Source organism: Rhinopithecus roxellana, chromosome 20, assembly GCF_007565055.1.
Source record: "Rhinopithecus roxellana isolate Shanxi Qingling chromosome 20, ASM756505v1, whole genome shotgun sequence".
In the NCBI taxonomy this organism is placed as follows: domain Eukaryota; kingdom Metazoa; phylum Chordata; class Mammalia; order Primates; family Cercopithecidae; genus Rhinopithecus; species Rhinopithecus roxellana.
Genome location: NC_044568.1, coordinates 10,634,040 through 10,652,279, shown reverse-complemented (window position 1 = coordinate 10,652,279; position 18,240 = coordinate 10,634,040). Strand labels below are relative to the sequence as shown.

At 49.7% G+C, this 18,240-nt stretch overlaps 2 protein-coding genes across 3 annotated transcripts in view; one reads left to right on the top strand and one right to left on the bottom strand.

The window, feature by feature from the left end:
- The first annotated feature begins 4,919 nt into the window (after positions 1-4,919).
- On the top strand, positions 4,920-5,565 carry LOC104661582 (cytochrome c oxidase subunit 6A2, mitochondrial). The gene is made up of 3 exons (XM_010362275.2): positions 4,920-5,080; positions 5,182-5,318; positions 5,440-5,565. Exons 1-3 carry the CDS (start codon positions 5,008-5,010, stop codon positions 5,521-5,523), a joined length of 294 nt encoding a protein of 97 aa, XP_010360577.1. The 5' UTR covers positions 4,920-5,007; the 3' UTR covers positions 5,524-5,565.
- A 1,199-nt stretch (positions 5,566-6,764) lies between these two features.
- ITGAD (integrin subunit alpha D) overlaps positions 6,765-18,240 on the bottom strand; it is a 32,230-nt gene continuing 20,754 nt past the window's right edge. For both annotated transcript variants that reach the window (XM_010362274.2, XM_030925468.1), the window contains exons 18-30: positions 17,919-18,050; positions 16,648-16,721; positions 16,263-16,404; positions 14,745-14,861; positions 14,556-14,635; positions 14,373-14,456; positions 9,738-9,822; positions 9,478-9,585; positions 9,289-9,366; positions 8,981-9,094; positions 8,736-8,837; positions 8,363-8,473; positions 6,765-6,905 (exon numbers count right to left, since the gene is read on the bottom strand). In XM_010362274.2, coding sequence (XP_010360576.2) covers positions 6,792-6,905; positions 8,363-8,473; positions 8,736-8,837; positions 8,981-9,094; positions 9,289-9,366; positions 9,478-9,585; positions 9,738-9,822; positions 14,373-14,456; positions 14,556-14,635; positions 14,745-14,861; positions 16,263-16,404; positions 16,648-16,721; positions 17,919-18,050 — 1,341 coding nt within the window. In that variant the 3' untranslated portion in view covers positions 6,765-6,791. The remainder of the gene's footprint in view (positions 6,906-8,362; positions 8,474-8,735; positions 8,838-8,980; positions 9,095-9,288; positions 9,367-9,477; positions 9,586-9,737; positions 9,823-14,372; positions 14,457-14,555; positions 14,636-14,744; positions 14,862-16,262; positions 16,405-16,647; positions 16,722-17,918; positions 18,051-18,240) is intronic.

Sequence of the window (18,240 nt, the reverse complement as noted above, 5' to 3'; positions counted from 1 at the left end):
TTTATGGTTTTAGGTCTAATATTTAAGTCTCTAATCCATCTTGACTTAATTTTTATATAAGGTATAAGGAAAGGATCCAGTTTCAGCTTTCCACATATGGCTAGCCAGTTTTCCCAGCACCATTTATTAAATAGGGAATCCTTTCCCCATTTCTTGTTTTTGTCAGGTTTATCAAAGGTCAGTTGGTTGTAGATATGCGGTATTATTTCTGAAGGCTCTGTTCTATTCCATTGGTCTATATCTCTGTTTTGGTACCAGTACCATGCTGTTTTGGTTACTGTAGCCTTGTAGTATAGTTTGAAGTCAGGTAGCATGATGCCTTCAGTTTTGTTCTTTTGGCTTAGAATTGTCTTGGCAATGTGGGCTCTTTTTTCGGGTGGCTCATGCCTGTAGTCCTAGCACTTTGGGAGGCCGAGACAGGCAGATCACTTGAGGTCAGAAGTTCAAGACCAGCCTGGCCAACATGGTGAAACCCCATCTCTACTAAAAATACAAAAAAGTAGCCAAGCGTGGTGGTGTACACCTGTAATCCCAGTAACTCAGGAGGCTGGCTGAGGCAGAATAATCACTTGAACATGGGCAGCAGGGGTTGCAGTGAGCCGAGACTGCACCACTGCACTCCAGCTTGGCGGACAGAGTGAGACTCTGTCTCAAAAAAAAAAAAAAAAAAAAAAAAAAATATCACTGTGGCCTGGAGAATAGAATGCTCTGATTGGGTAGGCCTGGATCATGTGGCCCTTCTTGGAGCTGGAGGAGGGAGTCCATCCCACTTGAACTGTGAACTGAGATTAAGGTGGGCAGTAGGGTGTGTGTCAGTATCAGAAACAAAGGCATAGATGTATTGGTCATATGACACAAAACAGTAGATATCCACTATTACATAGCTGCTGGCCCATCCCAAGTGCAGAGGGAGCTCAGAGCCCTGTTTATTTAGAATCTATGCCCCTGTTGCCACTGGACCCCACCCCAATGCTGTCTGAGCTCCAACTCTTTCTACCTGTTCATTCTAGCTAACCCATGTCCTGTATCACCATACAGTTGTTTTTCCAGGACAATTCCAATTTCAAATACGCTGTCCCTAGGGCCCCCATAAACATTTATACTTAGTAGATCACATGTTGTAATCAATCTTTGCTTTAGAAAATGTGGTCACAGTATGCAGCATTCCAGGAAGAGGACACAAGAGAAACTGACCCTGAGTCATGCCTTCACCTCCTTCACCACCAACAGCTGAGATATGTCTGAAAAGAGGCTGAGATGCTGCCCTCCAGGGTTTATTGAGGACCTGGTGAGTTTGTTCTTCCCTCTGCCTATAGTGGAGGAAAAAGTAAACCTCTAGAAACTGAAAGTGTTGGCAGCAGCCAGGTTACTGAACTGTGTGAGTGAGAACTTACAAAAACAATGGTGAGTGCACAGCCTGGAAGAGACAGCTCTGCACACCTTCTAGAGAGGCAGGTAAGATGGGGACAGGCCAGAAAAGCACAGACTACCTGAGCAGCCCAGGACAGGAGTGGCCCTCCTCAGGGCATTCTCAATGTCTCAGCAAGAAAACCTCTCCACAGGAGCTCCCAAGCTGAGAACAAAGGGATGGGAATTCCCAGGGAATTGTTTGGCAACAACCACCAAAACTCTGAGGGGCCAGAACTTTTTCTTCCTTCCTTCCTTTTTTTTTTTTTTTTTTTTTTTTTTTTGAGACAGTCTTACTCTGTCACCCAGGCTGAAGTGCAGTGGCACAATCTTGGCTCACTGCAACCTCCACCTCCTGGGATCATGTGATTCTCCTGCTCAGCCTCCCGAGTAGCTGGGACTACAGGCACACGTCACCACACCCAGCTAATTTTTGTATTTTTTAGTAGAGACAGAGTTTCACCATGTTGGCCAGGCAGGCTTTGAAGTCTTGACCTCAAGTGATCCGCCCTCCTCGGCTTCCCAAAGTGCTGGGATTACAATCGTGGGCCATCATGCCCGGCCTCTAGAACTTTTTCAAGTAAAAATACCTGTCTTCATATCTTTTCTCCAGGAGCCATTATCTTATATATGTAGGGAGGGCGCTATGTGTAGAGGGAGATGCCAGGTATCTTGAACTGGAATAGGGCCCCATCTTCTCTGCAACAATGCCAAAGTCCAGTTGGGAAAACAACTGTAGGAATAATTCTGTTATAGCTCAGTGAGAGCTCAGGAATAATTTTTGTAACATTGTATTAACATTTGACTGCTCAAGGAGGTTATTTTTCAAAAAAGTAGCAGCAGCAGCCTAAAGTTGGGTGGAACCTACTCTTCAGTTTATTACCAACAAGAAACTGGTATAGAGAGACCCTTCTTGAAAGTGTGCCTTCCTCGTTTTTCTTTTATATATTAAATTCATATTATATGTCTATATAATTCATTTTTCTTTTATATATTAAGTTCATATTAGTACATCAGCCCTTGATGAAAGCTGGAAGCTTCCTATTGGATTGTAATTCTGAAAAGGCATTGCTGTAGGGTTAACCAAAGTAACAAGGTTCAAGCATTCATTACATACATATTTTTAGAACACCTACTTCATGCCAAGGCCCATGCCGGGTGCTGAGGACAGAATAGGCAGATGTCATCCCTGCCTGGTCTTGTGGCTTTCTCGTGACCTGCTTTGATAGAGGGTTCACACCAGCCCTGTGTAGGCTTTCTTTCTCCAAGCAGTCGTATTTTTCAGATTGAAATAATGCACTTTGCAGTAGACACCTGTCAGGCTTGTGGCTGCCTGGAACCTTTTGAATACTCATCCTAGACCTGGAGATTTTCCCTACAATTCCTGCCTCCCTAAGGCAGAATCCAGAGCTCAGTTTCCCAACCCCTCCTGCAGCTGGGGCACCTAGGGGTTGCCAGTTGGTTCAATCACATAATTCTTTCAGAAAAGAGCGACCCAGGATACAGGTTACATGAATAATCCGTTTTCAAGAGGGGATGAGACTGGAAGATTCTGGCTTTCCAGGACAGCCTTAATGAAGCTTTTGGCATCCAGGCTCCAGCAGTGTGAGCTGTGGGGGTGTCACTGCAGCTGGCCAATGGAATGACTTGTTTCTGACTGTGGAGACTGTAGGCCTCTCTGGCTATACCAGACATAGTGAGCTACCTAAGATTCTCAATTATCTATCTTTTTTTTTTTTTTTTTTTTTTTTTTTTTTTTGAGACGGAGTCTCGCTGTGTCGCCCAGGCTGGAGTGCAGTGGCGCGATCTCGGCTCACTGCAAGCTCCGCCTCCCGGGTTCCCGCCATTCTCCCGCCTCAGCCTCCGAGTAGCTGGGACTACAGGCGCCCGCCACCACGCCCGGCTAGTTTTTTTTTTTTTTTTTTTTTTTTTTTTTGTATTTTTAGTAGAGACGGGGTTTCACCATGTTAGCCAGGAGGGTCTCGATCTCCTGACCTCGTGATCCACCCGCCTCGGCCTCCCAAAGTGCTGGGATTACAGGCTTGAGCCACCGTGCCCGGCCGATTACCTATCTTTTAAAACTAGTGAGAGTTCTGTTCTTTGCAAAGAACTGTGACTAATACATATACTGAACTACTGTTACCTGGCAAAATCCAGGTTGATACATTCCTACCTTACATAAACTTCATAAAAATCATGTAAGGGCCGGGTGCGGTGGCCCTTACATGTACAGGCATGTGCGGTGGCTCATGCCTGTAATCCCAGCACTGCGGAAGGATCACCTGAGCCCAAGAGTTCCACACCAGGACAATTTTTCCAGGACAATTCCAATTTCAAATACACTGTCCCTAGGGCCCCCATAAACATTTATACTTAGTAGATCACATGTTGTAATCAATCTTTGCTTTAGAAAATGTGGTCACAGGCAGGGCGCGGTGGCTCAAGCCTGTAATCCCAGCACTTTGTGAGGCCGAGACGGGCGGATCACGAGGTCAGGAGATCGAGACCATCCTGGCTAACACGGTGAAACCCCGTCTCTACTAAAAACTACAAAAAACCAGCCGGGCGACGTGGCGGCGCCTGTAGTCCCAGCTACTCGGGAGGCTGAGACAGGAGAATGGCGTGAACCCGGGAGGCGGAGCTTGCAGTGAGCTGAGATCCGGCCACAGCACTCCAGCCTGGGTGACAGAGCGAGACTCCGTCTCAAAAAAAAAAAAAAAAAGAAAAGAAAATGTGGTCACAGGCAGGGCGCGGTGGCTCAAGCCTGTAATCCCAGCACTTTGGGAGGCCGAGACGGGTGGATCACGAGGTCAGGAGATCGAGACCATCCTGGCTAACACAGTGAAACCCCGTCTCTACTAAAAAATACAAAAAACGAGCCGGGCGAGGTGGCGGGCGCCTGTAGTCCCAGCTACTCCGGAGGCTGAGGCAGGAGAATGGCATAAACCCGGGAGGCGGGGCTTGCAGTGAGCTGAGATCTGGCCACTGCACTCCAGCCTGGGCGACAGAGCGAGACTCCGTCTCAAAAAAAAAAAAAAAAAAGAAAATGTGGTCACAGTATGCAGCATTCCAGGAAGAGGTCACAAGAGAAACTGACCCTTGAGTCATGCCTTCACCTCCTTCACCACCAACAGCTGAGATACGTCTGGACACAACAGCTGAGATACCAGCCTGGACAATATAGTGAGATCCCCCCACCTCCATTATTCAAAAAATCTTTTCAGGTACGAATTATACATTTTACAGCTGAAAAAACTGAGACTCAAAAAGACACTTAATTCATTCTACAAATATTTATTAAAGCCCAACCGTGTGCCAGCCACCAGGCATAGAATAGGGAACAAAATAGTTTCCCTGCAACTATATAAAAAGAATGGCATGTTGTACTTTAAATGCCCCTTTGCCAAAATGAGAGGCACAGGACAACAGCTGTCTGGAGACGATCTCAAGCCAGTCAGGACCCATTTTAAATATAGAAACCCCTAAAAATAGCCGCTCGCGCTCCAGACTTAACAGGTGATTGGCCCAGAGAGGGGAGGGGACCCCAGGCCACGGTAAAGGGAGCGAGGACAGCGCTGGTTCCCGGCTCTCCGCACCGCCATGGGTCTGCCTCTGAGGCCCCTGACCCGGGGCTTGGCCAGCGCTGCCAAAGGAGGCCACGGAGGGGCAGGAGGTGAATGGGGAGCGGGCGGACCCCGGGGCTCCCCTACCCTGCCCACCCGTTCCCGGGCCCGCCGCCCCAGGCCCTCCGCGCTCACCCCACTCCCTCCGCAGCTCGCACCTGGCGCCTGCTGAGCTTAGTGCTGGCGCTGCCCAGCGTGGCCCTCTGCACCTTCAACTCCTATCTCCACTCAGGCCACCGCCCGCGCCCCGAGTTCCGTCCCTACCAGCACCTCCGCATCCGCACCAAGGTACGCGGGACGGGCGCGCGGGCGGCCCCGGGGTGCTGCGGAGTGCGTGGGGAGCGTGGCGGGGGAGGCGCGGACTCCGGACCCACGGCGCTCACGCGCGCTCCCTCTGCTCTCTCCACAGCCCTTCCCCTGGGGGGACGGTAACCACACTCTGTTCCACAACAGCCACGTCAACCCTCTGCCCACGGGCTACGAACACCCCTGAGGCCCCGGACGCCCCCAGGCGCAATAAAGGTGTGAAGCTTTGTGTCTGAGGCTCTATGGGGAGGGCGGGGCCACTGGGAGTGCACCCAGCTTGGTAAGCGCCTGTTCTGCGCTTGCGCCTTGCGCGGTGGGAGCTCCACGTGCTTTTCCCACGTCGCTGATACTGGGGTGCTTGAGGGAGCCTCCTCCACGCACAGGTAGGTGATCCCAGCTCCCGCTCTCTCACCTAGTAATAATGAGGCCTCTGTCTCACGCACACCTATTAAAAATTAGGGCTGTAGGCTGTAATGGGCTTCCCCTTACACCGAATCCTCACAGTAAGGCTGGGAGTAGGGTATAATTTTAGTTCCCCTTCTCCAGAGGAGGACCTGAGATTCTCGGGAATTAAATGACTTGTCCAAGTTCAGGCAGCTCGCAGAGCCCCCCTGGGAGCCCAGGGCTGCAGATCCTGAAGTCTTACTTCTTGCCTGACACCTGAGCCGCTGGTGTCTGTGAACCCCAGCTATCTGGATTTCAGACGGAGGCTCCACAGTCCTGTGTGTGAGGCCTTGGGACCTAATGCTGGATTTGGAATCTTTTGGTCATTCTCTATAATCTTTCTTAATGGGTCTTCTATTTGGGAAATCACATGCTCCAAGCCTGGCTTTCCTGGCTTCTGAATACCCCATCCAAGGGGGACAGGAGTTCAGATGAGCTCTGGACATTTCTTCACCTCCTAGGACAGCCTGCCCACTTACCATTACGGAGGAACCTGAAGTGTGTGCAGAAACCCATGACCAATGCATCCTGCGTGCACGTGCATGCGCACGCACACACACACTCTTTGAACCTCTCCCCTGAGACGCCTCTCAGCCCCATCAAGAAAAGATGACCTCAGGCTCCCATCACCATAGAAAGTGAGAAAACTTTTTCAATGCCCACAAACAGGTTCCCCCAACTATTGCCAGAGAGGCACTCAGGTCCCTGGGTTATAGCTCTTCCATGCAAGGAAAATGTGCTATAAACATCCTTGTTTCGTGTGACAGTTCTTATGCACATGAAAATTTATGCTGGCACCATGCCTGTTTCTGTAAAAAGTGGGTCATCACTAAAAAAGGTAGACAGATATGTAAAAATATTACAATCTCTACCTCTCTTGGAAGGTGCTTAGCACCTGGTAGTTTGCTCAGGCCAGTGCAGATCTATGCAGAAGTTGTTTCCATGTAAGTTGATTTATGGTTGCAAGCAAGACCAGCCCACAGAGGTAGAGATAAACAGGAAAGTGGATTATTAGGACAAAGGCATATTTGGGGCCCCACAGCTGAAACCTTCCCCGCTGAATGTGGCAGTGTCTTCAGGCTTGTTCTCCAGCATTTCCTTGTAGTGGCGTTTGAAGAAGCCAAGCTATCAGGGAAAATAAATGAGAAAAGCTGGGTAAGGCCGGGCGCGGTGGCTCACACCTCTAATCCCAGCACTTTGGGAAGCTGAGGAAGATGGGTCACTTGAGGTCAGGAGCTGGAGACCAGCCTGGCCAACGTGGTGAAACCCTGTCTCTACTAAAAATACAAAAATTAGCTGGGCATGGTGGTGCACCTGTAATCCCAGCTACTCAGGAGGCTGAGGCAAGAGAATCGCTTGAACCCGGGAAACGGAGGTTGCAGTGAGCCGAGATCATGCCACTGCACTCCAGCCTGGGCGACAGAGCAAGTCTCCATGTAAAAGAAGAAGAAAGGAGAAGAGAAAAAAAGAAAAGAAAAAGAAAAAAGAAAGAAAGAAAAGCTGGGTAAGAGGGCAGGGAAGAAAATTGGGAATAAGAAGAAGCTGAGAGAGAAGAGGAGGCAACTAAGCTAACTTACATTTGTGTGCGAGAACCTTTATGTGAACAACAGCTATCATATATCAAGCATCTGCTGGCCCCAAGCACAGTAGGTACACACACGACCCGTGGCAGGACAGCATAGATCCAGGCAGATCTGTGCACATGCCCTGGCCTCATTTCTCTCTCACTTCAGCCACTCTGTGATATAAGCATTATTATCATTTCAAAAATGAGAAACAGCGGGGCACAGTGGCTCATGTCTGTAAACCCGGCACTTGGGGAGGCCGAGGTGGGCAGATCACATGAGGTCAGGAGTTCAAGACCAATCTGGCCAACATTGTGAAACCCTGTCTTACTAAAAATACAAAAATTAGCCAGGTGTGGTGGCATGTGCCTATAGTCCTAGCTACTTGGGAAGCTGAGGCATGAGAATCTTTTGAACCTGGGAGGTGAAGGTTGCAGTGAGCTGAGGCTATGCCACTGCACTCCAGCCTGGGCAACTGAGTGAGACTCCACCTCAAAAGAAAAAAGAAAAAAAGAGAGAGAGAAACACGCTCAGAGAGGTGGAGCAACTTGCCTAACATTAAACAGTGAGTACATGATAGAACCAAAATGTGTGTCCAGGCCTGCCTGCCTCCACAGTCTGAGTTCTCACTATACCACCCAGTCTGTAGAAGGGCTTGGGTCAGATGCTGGTGGTGTCAAGAGTGGGATAAGGCCAGATGTAGTGACTCACGCCTGTAATCCCAGAAATTTGGGAGGCTGAGGCAGGCGGATCACCTGAGGTCAGGAGTTTGAGATCAGCCTGACCAACATGGTGAAACTCCGTCTCTACTAAAAATACAAAAAAGTAGCCGGGCATGGTGCAGGCCACCTGTAATCCCAGCTACTCGGGAGGCTGAGGCAGGAGAATCACTTGAACCCAGGAGGTGGAGATTGCAGTGAGCCAAGATCACACCATTGCACTCCAACCTGAGCAACAAGAGTGAAAACTCTGTCTCAAAAAAAAAAGAAAAAAAAAAGAGTGGGATAAAACACTTGCCTTGTACAGTGTGGCTGTGATGAGCGCCAGCAGTAGCAGAGCCCCCACAGAGCTGCCCATGATGATGGGAATGGCGTTGTAGACCTTGTATTCTTCTAGCACCATCTCCATCTGATTCAGAGATCAGAGAGCGTCCAGCCTCCTGCCATCCCGGATGCCTCCCAGGTTCCCCAACCTTTAACTCCCTCCCCTCCTCCCTGAGGCTCTGCTCTAAGGGTTGAGACACAGCAGCACCCGTGCCCTGAGGGACAGCTGTCGTGCCCAGAGACCTTCACCCTCCTCCCCCAAGGCTTGCAAACCCCCACCCAGCACCACGGATGTAGCCCTAGGGGCCTCTTTCCAGCCTGGTCACTGCCCCCAACATGGTCTTTACCTGAGCTCTCATAAATGCCTCCTGTCCTAGAAGCTGGGAGTACACGGATGTGTCGAACGTAATTTCAGCCACACTCACGACCGACACCTTCTTCTGCGATGTCTGCAAAGGGGTTGGGGGAAACTTGTGGAACTGGCTCTGGTGGAGGCTTAGAGCTCCAGGGATGCCCTGGCTTGCAGATGGGCACAGACATGCCAGGTCCTGCCTGAGTCCAGGGCAGGTGCTCTGCCACTGCCCTCACACACCTGGTGGACCCAGCCAAAACTGAGTTTGCCCTTCAGGGTGAAATCCAGCTCCTCCTGGACGCTGAAGGAGGGGATGTCACAGCGGAACCGCAGGCAGCCAGCAATGGAGCAGTCCTGGGGGCAGAAGAGGGGTGAAGCTGAGGGGTTCTTCACTGAGGAGGGAACCATAGGTAAAAATATGGTCAGGTTTGGGATGGGGAACAGATGAACAGTTACAGGACATGCATGGAACTCTGCAGCCTAGCGGTACATTTCTCGGTATCCCTGGTGGGGGCTGATCTTGCGGTGGGGTTCAGGGACTTTCTTACCAGCACGGGACTTCTTGAAATCTGGGTCAGGAAGTCAGAATGCTGGGGAGGTTTTCTCTCTGATACACAGGGGAGACTCTGGGGAGAGAGAGAAGCAGTTAGCCATAGAATGAGCAACATGTCCCTGGTAAGAGGGAGTGCTGTGCTGTGGGATGCCAGTCTGAAGAAAGAGGAGAGGCAGGCAGGTACCTGGGATGGGGCCTCCACGACCACATCCCACAAGGCCACCCCGTTCAGCAGGACAGGAACCCAGAAGTTAATGCTGATGGACAGATCTCGCTGGCTGAGGTTATTCACCTGCAGGAAATCAAGGCAGAGTGTTATTGTGGTCTCTGGAGCCTCCCAAATGCCACTTCCCTCCTGGCCCTACCCCAAGCTCCTCTCCATCTTCTCCACCAACTTCCAACGTTATCCACACTGTGGAAGGCAGACATGGATACTCCCTAGACTCTCATGCGGTATCGATGCTCAGCCTCTTTCATTTTCTTCTCATCAGAGGTTGCAAAGTTGAAGTACTTGGTGGATTCTTCCTGCCTGGAGAGAGAGCCTGTGGGTGAAAAACAGCCCTGAAACTGTCCCCAGTTGTGCCCTGTCCTACTGCAGAGAGCTCTGTTTGGCCAGGCACATTTCTCAGGGAAATAATAATGGACATTATTTGGCTGGGTGCAGTGGCTCATGCCTGTTATCCCAGAACTTTGGGAGTCTGGGGCAGGAGGATTGCTTGAGCCCAGGAGTTCCAGACCAGCTGGGGCAATATAGTGAGACCCTGTCCCTATTCAAAATAAACAAATAAAAGATGGTCCCACATAACCTTTGCTGCCTCGGCTTCAGCTCCCCTCCCTCCGATGTCCCTTGCCCCCATCACCCAGATCCACTAGCTCTGCCCTGCACACCTCTGGCTCTTTCATAGTCTCATGAGTTTGCTCAAGCTCTTCTCCTTGGAACGTTCTTACTATCTCCCATTTTGGAAATTTACACTTAAAAACCCAACTTAAACCTCACCTCTCCTACATGGGGCAAAGGTGTTTGCATTGCTTTCTCTAATAGGTAGTGGTTGGCCTCTGGTAATGCTTACAGAGATTGCAGCAGAACAAGTTACCCTAAGGGGACTCTAGGAATGAGAGCTAGATCACTCAGGAAGACATGGACTGAGGGCCCCTTCATGGTGGGAATGAAGAAAATAGATTCAGCTGTCCTGGGGCAGGTGAGTAAATGTGAAGGAAGATGGTGCCTGTGCACAAGCCTATGGAAGGGACGTCAGTGTTCCAGGAAGCAGGTGGGGTCTTTCCACCCAAACCTCCTTCAGCAAACACAGGCTGTGTGGTTGGCACTGGGGGTTCAAGTTAAGCCATACTCCCTGGTTTTAGCAATAATGAACAAGCTGGCCAGGAGAGGTGGCTCATGCCTATAATCCCAACACTCAGAGGGGCTAAGGCAGGAGGATCGCTTGAGCTCAGGAGTTCAAGACTGGCCTGGGCAACATAGAGAGACCTTGTTTCTGAAGAAAAAAAAAAAAATACAAACATTAGCTGCACGTGGTGGCACATGCCTGTGGTCCCAGCTACTCAGGAGGCTGAAGCAGGAGGATTGCTTGAGCCTGGGAGGTCGAGGCTGCAGTGAGCTACATTCACACCACTCCCCTCCCGCCTGGGCAACAGAGTGAGACCCTGTCTCAAAACAAACAAACAAAAAGCAAAAGTAAGCAGAGCAGCAGAGGGACCTGCACCTCGCACGCAGCAGCCAGACCAGCCGCACAGAAGCAGCCCCAGCAGTCCACCCCACATCAGCCTGATGACTAAAAACATGGACTCCAGTGTCAAACTGCCTGGGTTCACATCTCAGGTTGACCACTTCCTACCTGAGTCACCGAGGCAAGCCATTTCACATCTCTGGAACCTGTAGCTTTTCACTCTTTAAAATGGGGATGCAAACCATAGCACCCTCTGTAGTAGAGTTGTGACCAGGGCTTGGTAGTGCCCAGCACACAGGGAGTCCTCCATAAATCTTAGGGGTTTATTTTTCCCTAAGTATGCCGGTTTTCCTCTGTGCCTCCCACCCCAAACCCTTCTCTCTGTGCTTCTGTTTTCTCACCTTAAAATCTAGTTCTAAGCCTCTTTTCATTTTTAAAATTTTATTTTATTTTCATTTTAAATTTTGTTTTGGTAGAGATGGGGTCTCCGTATGTTGCCCAGGCTGGTCTTGAACTCCTGGGTTCAAGCCATCCTCCCATTCATGCCTGTAATCCCAGCACTCGGTCTCCTAAAGTGCTGGAATTAGAGGCATGAGCCACCATATGCAGCCTAAGCCTGTTTTCAGATCTAAGTAAACCACTCAGCTTTCCCCAGTCCTTGGAGAGGCATGCCATATACGGCCATAGGCATGGGCTCTGCAGCCAAATTGTCTGGGTCTGATTCCTGGTTCTGCTGCTCACTTGGAGATTGACAGGAGCAAAGTATTTCACTTATTGATGTCTTTGTTGATGAAAATAGGGGTAACAATATAATTATTGTGAGGATTAAATAAATGTAAATACATATAAAGTACTTAAGATGATGCAAGAAAACCACCTTAAAACAACAGCAACATACAACGATGCCTGACATGGGTACATATAGCTGTAAGCTCTTATCGTAAGTATTTCCCTGTGGATAGAAAAGGAAACGTACATGTGACTTGAAAAGACAATGACACTGCTTGATCTCCCTCGTTCCTTCCCCTAACAACTTAATATATCAGAAGCAACAGCAGCCAGGTGTGGTGGCTCACACCTGTAATCCCAGCACTTTGGGAAGCCATGGTAGGCAGATCACCTGAGGTCGGGAGTTCGAAACTAGCCTGACCAATGTGGAGAAACCCTGTCTCTACTAAAAATACAAAATTAGCCAGGCATGGTGGTGCATGCCTGTAATCCCAGCTACTCAGGAAGCTGAGACAGGAGAATCGCTTGAACTTGGAAGGCGGAGAGCTCAACATTGCACTCCAGCCTGGGCAACAAGAGTGAAACTCTGTCTCAAAACAAACAAACAAACAAACAACAACAACAAATTAGCTAGATGTGGTTGTGCATGCCTGTAATCCAGCTACTTGGGAGGCTGAGGCAGGAAAATCGCTTGAACCTGGGAGGTGGAGGTTGTGGTGAGCCCAGATTGCACCAATGAACTCCAGCCTGGGTGACAGAGCGAGACTGTCTCAAAAAAAAAAAAAAAAAAAAAAAAAGCAATAGCAGCAAACTCCGTCCCACAGCAATGTTACAGGCTTTCAGCCCAGTGTGTGGGATGCCTTGCTCTGTGTCCAGTCTGGCCTGCCCCTGCCCCTGCACCCACCTGAAGAGCCCTCTTGCCTTCAGCCCTACACTTGCCCTTCCTGCGTTGCCTGGGTCGGGCTCTTAGAGACCTTCCCAACAGTTTCTCACACCTCTGCCCCACTCTGAGTTTTATAGAAACCCGACCTTTTCTTTCCGCTGTGTGGTGACAGACCATATCCTGTTGGGCACAAGCTCCCCAATTCAGGGTGCTCAGAAAAGCCTTGATCTCCATCTAGCAGCTTTGCTTCAGCACATTCACATTTAATACAAAGGACAGGATGTGTTTCATGTTAAAAAAGGAAGCCTTTCTTTTGGAGGCAGAGGGGGAAAGGCACAGCCGTGGCAAAGTGTGTGTGTCCCACCAGCAAGTCAGTTTGAGAGAAGCAGCAAGAGCTATGGTATGTATTATTAGGGTACAAATACACCAAGATACATTCCAAGAAATTAATCGTAAGGCTATTTCTTTTTCTTTTTCTTTTCTTTCTTTTGTTTTCTTTCTTTTTTTTTTTTTTTTTTTTTTTTTTTGAGACACAGTCTTCCTGTGTCACCCCCGAGCTGGAGTGCAGTGGCACGATCTCAGCTTACTGCAATCTCTGCCTCCCAAGTTCAAGCGATTCTCTTGCCTCAGCCTCCCCAGTAGCTGGGATTACAGGCATGTGCCACTGCACTGGGCTAATGTTTGCATTTTTAATAGAGACAAGGTTTCACCATGTTGGCTAGGCTGGTCTTGAACTCCTGACCTCAGGTGATCCGCCTGCCTCAGCCTCCCAAAGTGCTAGGACTACAGGTGTGAGCTGCTGCGCCTAGCCTTAGGCAATTTCATCCTTGTGCAAACATCATAGGTTACACTTATGCAAACCTAGATGGTAGAGCCTACTGCACAGCTAGGTGATATGGTGTAGCCTATTGCTCCTGGGCTACAAACCTGTGCAGCATGTTACTGTACTGGATATTGTAGGCAGTTGTAACACAATGGAAAGTATTTGTGTATCTAGACATAAAAAAGGCAACAAGTTGCACTACAATGTTACAACTGTTATGGCATAACTAGGAGATTTTTCAACTCCATTATAATTTTAGGAGACCATCCATAGTAAATGTGGGTCCATTGTTGACAAAAACACCTTTTTTTTTTTTTTTTTTGAGACAGAATCTTGCTCTGTTGCCCAGGCTGGAGTGCAGTGGTGTGATCTCAGCTCACTGCAACCTCTGCCTCCCGGGTTCAAAAGATTCTCCGGCCTCAGCCTCCTGAGTAGCTGGGATTACAGGCATGCGCCACGACGCCCAGCTAATTTTTTTTTTTTTTTTTTTTTTTTTTTTTTTAGACAGAGTCTCACTCTGTCACCCAGGCTGGAGTGCAGTGGCATGATCTCTGCTCACTGCAACCTCCGCCACCCGGATTCAAGTGATTCTCCTGCCTCAGCCTCCCGAGTAGCTGGAATTACAGGCACACACCACCACGCCCAACTAATTACTTACGTATTTTTAGTAGAGATGGAGTTTCACCGTGATGGCCAAACTGGTCTCGAACTCCTGACCTCAGTTGAACCACCTGCTTCAGCCTCCCAAAGTGCTGGGATTACAGGCGTGAGCTACCACGTCCAGCCCAGAAACAAATTTATGCAGCATAAACGTTATTATATAGGGCTGTTCACCCACAAGGCATCCCAAAACAGGAGAGCTTAGATGTGCATCATTGGAAGAGCAAGCTGGGACTCAGCGGGAGTACCAGACGTAGAGGAAGGCCAGAGGTCCAAGGGGAGGGCCAGGGACTGGGCACCTGCTGATCACAGTGTAGACTGCATACTTCACCGGGAGCTCCAGCTGGAAGGTGGCCTTGCTGCTTGAAGCCTTATTGTTCTCGCTAGAGAAAGAAAGGGGGGACCAATGGGAAGGAATCCAGGAGAGGGGTCTCTAGCTGGGGAATGAGATGAGGGTGGGGGACACCCTGGCCTGTACCCACCTGCTTGCACTGGCCCTCATAAGCATCCTGTCTCCCAGGGTGGCCTTGGAGGAGACATCGAATGTGACTATGAAGGTGCCCTGATGGAAGGAGAAGGAAAGAATGGGGATAAAAGGAAGGGCATGGTGGAGTGAGGGACGGATTGGGACAAGGGAGGACAGTGATGGGGATTTGTAGGGAAGCACTGACGTTAGAGCCCTCATGGAAGATGGGGTGGTTGACACTGCAGCGGCTGCTCCTCAGGCCCTCGTCCTCAGTGGGCACTGTCTCACATGCCAGGCGCAGGGCACTCTGATGGGGCTGCTTCTAGGAGAAGAGAATGAATTTTAAAAAGTTACCCACATGCATGTGTGGGCTTGATACACAGCAGTGGTGACACTGCAGAGCAGTAAGGAAAAGGACAGACTTTTCTTTTTTTGTTAATTTTTTTTTGGGGGGGGACAGATTCTCACTCTTGTCACCCAGGCTGGAGTGCAATGGCATGATCATGGTCCACTGCAACCTCCACCCCCCAGGTTCAAGCAATTCTCCTGCCTCAGCCTCTCAAGTAGCTGGGATTACAGGTGCCTGCTGCCATGCCTGGCTAATATTTTTGTATTTTTAGTAGAGATGGGGTTTCACCATGTTGGCCAGGCTAGTCTCAAACTCCTGACCTCAGGTGATCCACCAGCCTTGGCCTCCCAAAGTGCTGGGATTACAGGTGTGAGCCACCTCGCCCAGCCAAGGACAGACTTTTCAATCAATTTCCATCAATGCCAGGAAAATTGACCCCAAAAAAGAAAGAAAGAAAGAAAGAAAAGTAAAGAAAGAACAAGAGGAAGAGGAGGAGAAAGAAGAAAGAAGAAAAATAAATTGGATCCCTACCCCACTCCATACATTAAAATAAATTCCAACTGGATTAAAGACTTAAATGTGAAAAAGCAAAACCATGAAGCTTTTGGAAGATAATATAGGGGGCTATTTTCATAACCTGGAAGTGTTTCTTAAACAAGACCCACACACAGAAAAAATATGGTCAGGTGCGGTGGCTCATGCCTGTAATCTCAGAACTTTGGAAGGCTGAGGCAGGAGGATTGCTTGAGCCCAGCAGTTTGAGACCAGCCTGGGCAGCATGGTGAGACTCCGTCTCTAAAAAAAATAAAAATTAAAAATTAGCTGGGCGTAGTGGTATGCACCTGTAGTCCCAGCTACTCAGAAGGCTGAGGTGGGAGAATTGCTTGAGCCCAGCAGGTCTAGGCTGCAGCAGTGAGTGGTGATTGTGCCACTGCACTCCAGCCTGGGTGACAGAGTAAGACTCTTTCTCAAAAAAAAAAAAAAAAGAGAGGGAGGAAGGGAGGGACGGAGGGAGAGAGAGAGAAATACAAGGAAATGATGACCACAAAGTCAGAATAGTGATGACCTTTGGGGAGAGGATGGAGCTGTCATGGGGAAAGGTACACAGGGAGGGGGTTCTGGGGATACTAGCAGCGATTTATTTCTTGACCTGGATGTTAACTCTATGGTTTGTTTAATATTATTCATTAAACTGTATATATGCTTTACACACCTTCTCATTCTCTCTCTCTGTGTGTGTGTGTGTGTGAGAGAGAGAGAGAGAGAGAGAGAGTGCATATCATCACAGAAGAATTTTAAAGAACACTCTGTAACTCCCAGGGCTACAGGGCAGGGGAGAGGCCCCCTCCCACTAGAGCCTACAGCAGTTGTTACCTGGGCTCCCAACACCCGTCGGTGGGACAGCCCTGCTGGGTAGTAGAGGCTGACCACAGTTCCGTAGGAATCCTCGCCCGCATTCCACACAGTCACAATTACATTGAGCTCCAGGGAGCTCCCCACGGTCAGAATCTTCAGGCTGAAGGGAAAGGACTGGGAGTGGAACTCCACTGAAGGGAAAGGCTGGGAGTGGGATTCCACTGGAAATAGACAGGAACTGGGAAGGGCAGGGCAGCCCCGGAAACTCTGGCGCTCTGGGCCAATAACATCCCAGTCAACATCACTTTTGTTAGAAAGAGAGCCAGAGAGCAGCACAAGCATCCCAGGAGGATGCAGGACTCGGAAGCCCGAGTGTCTGGATATGAAAGGAGTTACAGCTCACCCTGAGAAGCTGAGGGTGACACCCAGGTCCCCTTCACAGAGGCTGTCTTGCCCACAGTTCTTCTCAAAGGGGAGCTGCAGCAAAACAGTACATTCTGTTCCCATCTGACGTCTTAGTTTTTCTCCAAGCCCCACCTTAGAAGCACCCACCAACATTGAGCATTACTAAGCCACTGCCCCCAGCACTTTGCTGGACACCAACAACAGGTGCAGGTGCGGTTTGGAGGTTGGCACATAAAAGAAAGATAGGACAAGATCCTTGGCTTCAAGGGACATAAAGTTCAGTTGAATCACATCCAGCTTATCCTGGAACAATTATTCCACAAACATTATTAAGTGCCAATCATTGTGCAGGTTCTGGGTTGGGTGAGGGCTGAGGGAAGGTGGAAATGACAGGCAAATTCAACATGGTTCCTATGCTCAAGGAAACTACAGTCCCAAGACAGCCTCAAATGTAGATGCAGATGGTTATAACAGCTGTGTGATACCTGCTGTGGCACCACCTTGGTGTAACAGGGACCAGAGAAGGAGCGGCAGCTGCTGAGTGTGGCCTTCAGAAGAGAGGGAGGTGCGGCTAGAGCTTCGGCGGGAGAGGGGAAGAGAAGGCAGAAGGCAGTGTTTTCCAAATGAGGGGCGAAAAAGGAACAAAGGCACAGAGGTAGGAATGAGGAAACTTGGGAGGGATCTGGGAATGAACAAGAGAGTCTGTGCTAGGGAAAAGGAGGAACCGCCTGGGATGTGAGGTGGGAGCAGAGCCTAAGACCAGAAGGGAGAGCAAGGCTGGTGCATTTACTAAAATCATGCCTAGTAAGGGGGAGTGGGATGCTGTGAAGCCAGAGAGGCCAGGAGGCCAAGTCAGAGAGGACATCAGAGGGAAGGACCGGGGTCTTTGTAAATGCAAGGGGGATTACGCAGGGGAGTGAAAAGCCTAGATTTGTATTTTAGGGCCAGTCAACTCCAGCTCCTCTATGGAAAATGGGTGGGAGGGTACAAGAATAGACATGGGAACCACTTTGTGTTGACTCTGGTGTAGGTAGGAGAGAATCGAGGGGCTGGGTGAAGGCAGCAGCTGGGACCAGGAGGAGAATGGGGTGGACGTCAGGTCAGTCCTGGAGACAGAACCCACAGGCCTGGGTGTGAGGAGGAGGGGAGAGACTGGAGTCAGGTTTCTGGGCTGGATGTGGTTGGGTGATTGGGAGCTACAGTGGATTCTTAAGTGCATGGAGACAAAATGAAGTCAGCACATCCCTGGGACTTCATTGGAAGACTCACAGAAGCAGTGAAGAGGTCTTGTGAGCCCATGGCCAGCACAGGGTACAGGTTCTGTGGGGAGGGGATGGGCTCTCTCACCAGCGAGAAGTTGAGGTGCAGAATGATGGGGCTCACCACGTCCTCCACACAATCCTGAGGGAGAACAGACTTTCAAGAACCTGCAGTCCTCTCTATGCTCCACCACAAGTCCTCCTCCACTGCATCCACTCCCCGCTGCCCTGACAGTGCCCCCTCCAAGCAGTGGAGCCAAGTGCTCCTGCCCCAACTTTCCTCTCTCCAGCCCCAACATCCTAACCCTTCCCACCTCGCTCAGCAGAGAACG

Excerpts from the sequence above, each read along its gene's own strand:
- LOC104661582 (XM_010362275.2), top strand. The coding sequence starts at position 5,008 with ATGGGTCTGCCTCTGAGGCCCCTGACCCGGGGCTTGGCCAGCGCTGCC. Across the intron at positions 5,081-5,181 it reads AGGCCACGGAGGGGCAGGAG|CTCGCACCTGGCGCCTGCTG; the intron begins GTGAATGGGGAG and ends CTCCCTCCGCAG. Across the intron at positions 5,319-5,439 it reads ACCTCCGCATCCGCACCAAG|CCCTTCCCCTGGGGGGACGG; the intron begins GTACGCGGGACG and ends CTCTCTCCACAG.